The 8,351-nt window shown below is 49.2% G+C and overlaps 1 protein-coding gene across 2 annotated transcripts in view; it reads left to right on the forward strand.

Moving 5' to 3' along the window:
• SPIB (Spi-B transcription factor) overlaps positions 1-2,990 on the forward strand; it is a 41,995-nt gene extending 39,005 nt beyond the window's left edge. For both annotated transcript variants that reach the window (XM_078655209.1, XM_078655210.1), the window contains exon 6: positions 976-2,990. In XM_078655209.1, coding sequence (XP_078511335.1) covers positions 976-1,289 — 314 coding nt within the window. In that variant the 3' untranslated portion in view covers positions 1,290-2,990. The remainder of the gene's footprint in view (positions 1-975) is intronic.
• Positions 2,991-8,351: the final 5,361 nt, after the last annotated feature.

An 8,351-nucleotide genomic window follows, 5' to 3' on the forward strand; every position in this document is an offset into this window, starting at 1 on the left:
TCACAAATCTGTCCAAAAACGGATATTATTTTTGTAAATGAATAAAATATACAGTAATAAAAAGCGAAAAAAAACATTTATTACCATAATCACTGTTTCAAACATTGATAAAGTGAACATCACAAAATAAAAAATTTATACTCACAGGAAATAATTAAATATATACATTCAGGGTTAAGCTCCCTTGTATAAAGCCAAGGACATCAACACCTACTCAAAATCAGTGTGAATTTATAAATAGATGCCATATGTGGTTGATTATCCCTCTATACCCTCTGATGACCCCACCTTGACCCTTCACCTCCTGATGACCCTGGCTCCCATGCTGTTCATGACTTAGCACCTGGTGAATCAACCAAACAGCATTTGTAAAGCTTAACACTGTCAACCCTAGAGGCTCTGTGTCTCCATCGACGAGCCAGGTCTTGAGTCTCTTTGTGAAGTCTGCCAGTGAGGAGGCTGTACGAAGCTGGAGCGGAAGGTCGTTCCAGGTCTTAGCAGTGATATAGGAGAAGGAGTGACCAGCGCTGCAGCTGCGACTGTGTGCGAGGGAGAGTGAAGAGCAGCAAAAGTGTCTAAAGTGTTGGTGGAAGTTCAGTCGATGGTTGATGTAGGCATGTCCTAGGTCATGGAGGGCTTTGTAGGCGTGCGTCAGGATCTTGAACTGGTATCTCTTGTGGGTGGGGAGCCTGTGGAGGTCTCTCAGGAGAGGGGCGATGTGGGATTGTATGGGGAGGTCCTGGGTGAGTCTGGCTGCAGAATTTTGTATGGTCAGGAGCCTTCTGAGGAGCTGGGTAGACATGCGGGCGTAGAGGGCGTTGCCGTAGTCGTGTTAGCTGGTGACGTGGCCTGAGTGACGGTCTTCTTGGTGTTGGTTGGGAACATTGCTGTGTTTCACCCTAGCTCTTACTTGCCCTCTGCCAACTCTTAGTCGATTGACTCAGTGTCCCTGTCTCTTTCTCTCTCTGTCCACAGGTATCCGTAAGAAGGTGCGCCTCTATAGGTTCCTGCTGGAGCTGCTGCAGAGCGGGCAGATGAAGGACTGCGTGTGGTGGCTGGACCAGGAGTGCGGCACCTTCCAGTTCTCCTCCAAACACAAGGAGCTGCTGGCCCACCGCTGGGGGCAACAGAAAGGCAACCGTAAGAAGATGACCTACCAGAAGATGGCCCGCGCGCTACGCAACTACGGCAAGACTGGGGAGATCCTCAAGGTGAAGAAGAAGCTGACGTACCAGTTCGACTGCAGGCTGCTTGAGGGCAGGAAGAGCACCCCCAGGGCCCTTTCTTAGTCTGTCAGGGGCCACTTAGGCTGGGGGGCTGGCTGGTAACCCCTCAATAAGAACTGGACCAGTGACTTGTATCGCTTGCGTCTATGTCAATACTTCCAAATTTGTGGCCTATGGACATTGCCATATCTGGAGGAGCAAGTGGTCTGGCTGAGACCCTGCCGCAGGGTTGGAGCACGAGGAAGTTAGGGCGGCTTCAGGCACCGACCAGAACCATCTCATGCAAAATCTGTGCCAAAGACATCTCACTGCCAACAGGAGCCTGAGCAGTGTATATATGTACACAAACACGAGGTGCCTCATTAAACTGTCCTCAAATGGAGGCAAGAGAAGTGATGAAGAGGGGGAAGAGTCAAGAGTGGAGACGATGAAGCGGCCAATAAAGTGCATATGAGGAGGAGACCGAGGCCGCAGGGCTGGGCGCGGATGAACAGCACTCTGCTCATTTCATGAGTATTCGTGCTCAGCTTTGCGTGAGTGCCTGATGTCTCACCCTCCTGCAGCAATATCCGCACACTCTTATGTGGCCTGTGTCTCATAGTACATGGGGAAGGACCACAGACTCAGGCCGTATGGGGGCTCCATTTAGGGCTCAGCGTTCAGAGTGTGTCTTAGGCGCTTTGTAATGTATGAGTGATTCCTGCTTTGTCACAGTACAGAGCTGGTATAGAGCTGTATAGCTGCAGCTCTTTGGGTATTGGGCCGGGTACCACACACTTGTCGTTAGACATAATGTCTCTGATGTGTTGCTGTATAGGGCAGTGGGCCTGTCTGAGGGCTGTGGCATCCAGTCGCACAGTCTGGAGCTAGGGGTCATTCTCTGAAGCCTGTGTGAATAGCGCACTCTGTTGTCTCACACCATAGGGCCAAAGATCACACACTGCGGCAAGTAGAGGCGCTGAGCACTGATATCTGATAGTATAGGCCCGTTGGTCATAAAGTGTGGCTTGGTGGGGACAGAGTGCTGCCTTTAGACCAGGAGTCTCCAACCTTTTCTGTTCTGAGAGCTACTTATGTTCAATGAAACGCACTGAGAGTTACTAATAATATTGGTGTTGTATAATTAAAATTTTGTTATATTTATATTAATTCAATCAAGCAAAAGCTTTCTAATTTAATAAGTAGGCTGCACACAGATGAGCTACAGTAGCTCACGAGTTACAGGTTGGAGACCCCTGTGTTAGACAGTATAGGGCCAGGGGTCACAGTTTCCTCCTCTGGCTCAATATAGGACTTAGGGTCATGTAATGCAGACTGTGTGGGGACTGTGGCCCGCAGTGCCCCAGCACAGAAAAGAGGGTCACACAGTGCGTCCTATGGAAACTGTGTTGCTGCAAGTGATATAGGACTGGGGGTTAACACCCTGCTCGGTGTATGGGGCCAGTATAGAACCAGGGGTGGCACAATGGCCCTAAACAGGGGGCTGCCTCACATTTAGGATCCAGGACGTGGCGGTGGAGGTGACTTTGCCATTTGAGAACAAGTGGAGTGGCCTGGGGTCTTTATGCAACGTGGGTGTCAGGCATGAACGTGGGGACAGAGGAGACTGCATATTGAAATAAATGCAAATGGAATGTGCAGGATCTAACATCTCCAAACACACGCATGGAAATCTCTTGTTAATATATAGATAGCTGTAAATTGATCATTTGTTCTGTTACAGGAAATGTGCCTTATTTTCGAAATAAAACGAAACAAGCTGCACTGTGTGTGTCCGGTGAATTGTTCCCTCCTTTGCATGTAATGTGCGCGCACACAAACACCTCTGTTCACACTCCCGGCTCATTTGAGTGCATGCAAATCCTGCCAGAAGACACAAAGAGCCCTCTCTGCGCACCCCTTCCACGGTGCAAAGGTGAGACGGGCCCTGCGTCGCCGAGACCGTTATAAGCCGCACTCAGGCCTGTACTACAGCGCCCAGAGGGGTGCGGGGCCTCCTCCGCCCGCCTCACTGTGCTGTATATGGAACCACACCAGAGCAGTGTGCACTGGCAGAACGTGCGGTTTTCTGTTATTTACTTTCCGTGAAAAACTATGCTTTAAATTGTATTTCAGTGTTAATTTGTTTTATGCTGAACGCAGCAGGTAATAGTTGCCTATTGGGAAGGCCGGCCTCAAGCATGTGCGAGCTGGGCCCACGCCCAGGGCGCCCACCTCCAGAGGGGTGCGGGAGCTGGCTGCAGAAGCCTCGCTTGGACTGGGACTCATAGATAATTACAGAGGGTGACTGGGAGGGGTGCCAGGTATGATTTCGCCCAGGGCGCTATCGGACCAAAGGCCAGCTCTGCCCCTTCGTGCCCTCAAGAGTGATGAGGGCGGGGCGTGGGGGTGGGGCGTGAAGGACAGCAAGGAGATGCATTTATTTTTTCCTGTTTTTATCGGCAGTCCTCCATTTTGTCACTAGAGACACACATTTCCATATTCACCCTGCCCTGTGGCCCAAACGAACCCATTCTACAATTCCCAAAATACGTTGGTCTGTTATTGCAAACTCAGCAGGAGATGCCTCCAGTGACGTTGTGTCATCTGGTCGCCAGACATCATAGCCCACACTTAGCTCACAGGGCGTGGTGCTTCGTGCCCCAGGACAGCGCACCCTTTCGTGTGTACGTGTCCCTCGACACAAACCTGGCAATATATAGAAAAAAAATCTAAAATAACTTTGGGACATGTTCCTGTACAGTTCTTCATTCACAAAAGCCAATGGCCTTGTAAATACAACTGGGAAGTGATGACTGAATGAAAGGAATCCATTGTAAGGATGCAGGTATTGTCGGAACCAGATGGTTCCGAGTCCCCAGGGCGCTTTAGTTTCCTTTCTGGAGTGTTATCCAACATATCAGTGCACTCTGAGAGGTGCACTTTTGTTTTAGTTCAATTCAATTCCTTGCCTTCCGACTGCATCCAGAACTCTGCTCCCAAATATTTCAAGGCCATATTATCAAGAAAGGGCGATACATTATCGCCGCTTTTATCGGTAGGAAACTGCCGCTAAAGAGGCGATAATGGGCGTGATAATAGGCCCTTGTGAATTCCCCTAGAAGTCCAGGTTAACACCAGAACCTGGGCTTCTGTGGGAATTCACAAGGGCCTATTATCAAGCCCATTATCGCCGCTTTAGCGGCAGTTTCCTGCAGATAAAAGCGGCGATAATGTATAGCCCTTTCTTGATAATATGGCCCTCAGTTTTTTGAAGCCTTCCGATTTCTAACAGTGTGCAGGGAAATGTTGACTCCGCCGAAAACGACAGGATTCCAGCTGTGTCGCGACCATAGGAAGCAGATGTTGGTCGCAGATCAAGAACAAGGCGTGACTTTAGTGCCTAAAATCAGGGCATGACCTGGGGGTATATTATCTAGTAATGGCGATAATGATCGCCAACCCCAAGTTTCGGCATTTTTTGTATCGCAACCTTTCCCGGATAGTTTTTGCATTATTTTCGAGATATTATCAACAAGTTGGTAACATGTGATACTGTCTGGGAAAGGACGCGCAAAGGATCGCTAACCGGCGATAAGTATTCCTGCGATACCTTTGCTTCGGCGGAAATAGATGCGTTAGCGGCATTTATATTGCAGCTAATGCATCTTTAGACCCATGGAGTGCCTGCAAACCTGGGTAACCGCGTGACAAAATCATCACGTACTGCTGTCCACATGCACAGGGCATATAATGGGCTCTAACTGCACTATTAGACAAGTACCTCCTTTTGCCACACAGGGAGGTAAACAATCCGTCACAATCATGTCTATGATTAAGTTGAGGGAATCACGCCAACTCCAGTGACTTGGACACCCTGACGTTGTGACTTTGTGCACTTCTTTGACGTTTGTGGGTGTCCTGATGGAGATCTTGGCTACTCTGCCGCATGTACCTCCATGTATCAGCACCTTTAGTCAGGTTTCTAGCAGGTGTAAAAATCTTGAGCACATCAGTGTTTAGTGCGAACTTTATTATAGCGGGTCATGTTAGATAATACAGCGAAGTGGTGTTAGTGACTGTTGCCGTGAAATTTAGGTGAGTAACGCCTACCTTGCATGTCATTAGCGAGAAATATTGCTGGCATGCAAGGAGATATAAAAACCAGCAGCTAACGCCGAAAAGCTTACGCTAACGCATGTTAGCGCAGGCTTTCTAATACGGCAATAAAAATATCGCCGCTTTATCGGCAAAAAGTTCAGCTAAAGCGGTGATTATGCCCTTGATAAAATGCCCTAAGTTGCTTGATAAGTGCACTTCTGCATCCGAAGGAGATGCAGGACCACGAGGCGAAAGTGTACATCACCGAGCACAGGGAGAAGGTGCAGCCTTCTCAGATGTCTTGTTCTCAGTTGCAGGCCTGGACTCAGTGCCGTTCTCGGGACACTTATGCAACCATTTCACTACCAGCTCAAGGTTTTCTAGTAACTCCAAATGCAAGCATAAAACGCAAAGCAGAACTCAACCCTATGCCACCACTCCGACTCCAAGGCAAGGACGCAAGAGAGTCAAGATACAACTCACACTCTATTGAGGTTTACCCGGTCCAGAGCCAGTTCCTCAGCTGGTCCAGATGCACCCCGAGTATCCTGGGCCATCAAAGGCCCCAGATTGAGGCCTTCAAAGAGGCTATGCTTGAAATATTCAGAGAGCTTCTGGATCCCTCTGGTGTACCTTCGGGCCCCAACAAACCACAGAAGCCTCCAGTTGGGTTACTGTTGGCAGGTCCTGCACCGGCACCGTCTTTCCCCTGGTGACCCACTGCATGGCCATATCAACTCCGGTACAGACTTGCACATCGGCCCCATGATCCATACCGGTCCCTGCCATCCCAATGCCGGAAGATAACCCGGTGCCGATGCCTGTGTCACATCCAAAACAGATTTCAGTTGGAGCTCAAACAATATTATGCAAGAAAAGTACTAGTGCACAACCGGTTGTAATATAGCATGACTCTATTCCTGGCCTCTACTGCATTGCAGCTATATACAGAGGCTTCATTCTCTTTTATGGTCCTGTCTCTGATCCTTTGCCAGAGCTGAGTGTATTCCAGGATGTTGATGACCGGTTTCTGGCAATACAGCCGTGTTCAGCCGTGGCTTGCTGGACTCCAGTGGCAAAGTGAGCAAGGGAATGGCTGAAGAAGGCTGTAATGCCAGAAACCGGTCCTGGGAAGCTTGATTCCGGTCCAGGGAAGACATGGCTTGGCAGTTCGGGCTGGACTGTTCCCATGAGGCACAGGGTCAGACTGATTTGCATATGGCCATGTCTGAACTGGGGTGGCGGAGTGAGCTAAAGAACGGTGATGGATTAAACCCAGATCAGTTGACTGGGGGTGAGTGTTTGTATTGTCAACGCTCCGTCCATCATCCCCTTTGGTTTTTCTTTGTTCACCCTAAGTTGGCAGGGTATGCTCAGACGTGAGTCCCTTGCTCACTTTGCCACTGGATTCAAGCAAGCCCGGATGAAGACGGCTGTAATGCCAAAAACCGGTCTTGGGAAGCTTGATTCCGGTCCAGGGAAGACATGGCTTGGCAGTTCGGGCTGGACTGTTCCCATGAGGCACATGGTCAGACTGATTTGCATATGGCCATGTCTGAACTGGGGTGGCGGAGTGAGCTAAAGAACGGTGATGGATTAAACCCAGATCAGTTACTGGGGGTGAGTGTTTGTATTGTCAACGCTCCGTCCATCATCCCCTTTGGTTTTTCTTTGTTCACCCTAAGTTGGCAGGGTATGCTCAGACGTGAGTCCCTTGCTCACTTTGCCACTGGATTCAAGCAAGCCTGGCTGAAGACGGCTGTAATGCCAAAAACCGGTCTTGGGATGCTTGATTCCGGTCCAGGGAAGACATGGCTTGGCAGTTCGGGCTGGACTGTTCCCATGAGGCACAGGGTCAGACGGATTTGCATATGGCCATGTCTGAACTGGGGTGGCGGAGTGAGCTAAAGAACGGTGATAGATTAAACCCAGATCAGTTTACTGGGGGTGAGTGTTTGTATTGTCAACGCTCTGTCCATCATCCCCTTTGGTTTTTCGTCAGATGGACCACCAATGGAGGAGAGAGCCTCATTTGCAGCGGTGGTTCGGAGGAAGGGCCTAAAGCGACAGCTGCTCTCCATTGAGACTAAAACAGATGTTTTGACATAAATCCTACAGTCTGGGCCAGCATTGTATGAGCCCTTGCTTCCTTTCAATTACACTTTTACGGATATTCTGAGGTTACTCTGAGGTTACCTCGTAGAAACCATATATTTGCCCACCTGTGAATAGGCAGGTGACCAAACGTTAAAGATTAGCGCCTGGTGACTTCGATTTTCTCACCAAGCATCCCATCCAGGAAGCCTTACTATGCAGGGCTGAAACAGTAAAGTGAAACCTAATTCATTGCCTATCCCTACTTCTGATAGTTAGGGGATCTAGGATAGTTGATGCCTTTAGCAAATGATTGTTTTCCGCAGGTGATCTGGAGTAGCAGTCTGCCAATGCAGTCTGCCTGCTGGGTTGTTACACTCATGTGCCCTTTGTGACATGGCCAGAGAGATCTTGCCGGCAGTCCCAGAAGATCTGAGGGTCGCTTTGACCCAACAGCACATGGTGGGCAAGACACGTCCAATTATATTATCCACACAGGTTTAGATACCACAAATGTACCTTGGTAGGATGATTGGTTATAGTGTCGTCCTTTGTCTCCAGGCCTGGAAGATGTCTATGGGTTCTCAGATGATGTGCAGGCTTCACTGACGGACATGCTCTTTGATGGGTCCCACTTCTTAGGCGAGAAGGAGGTCTCCGATTTGGAATGCTTAAAGATAATAGAGCTACAGCACATTCTTTGAGGCTGTAGGCTCCTGCAAAATAATTTCCACACTACTTTTGGAAATTCAGAAGGTACTGCAGGGTACTATCGTATAGACAAAGGCAGCCTTCACAACCTATGATGCAGCAGACAACCCAGGCTTGTTGTGGCTGCGGACGTGGTGCTGTCAGATAACATGCTATCCAATAGGAGTACTAGTAATCAACGAATCCTCCCCTTCTACACCTGCCAACAAACCAATTTAGTTTGGCCTCAGTGGCTCATGC

Source organism: Lissotriton helveticus, chromosome 7, assembly GCF_964261635.1.
Source record: "Lissotriton helveticus chromosome 7, aLisHel1.1, whole genome shotgun sequence".
In the NCBI taxonomy this organism is placed as follows: Eukaryota; Metazoa; Chordata; class Amphibia; order Caudata; family Salamandridae; genus Lissotriton; species Lissotriton helveticus.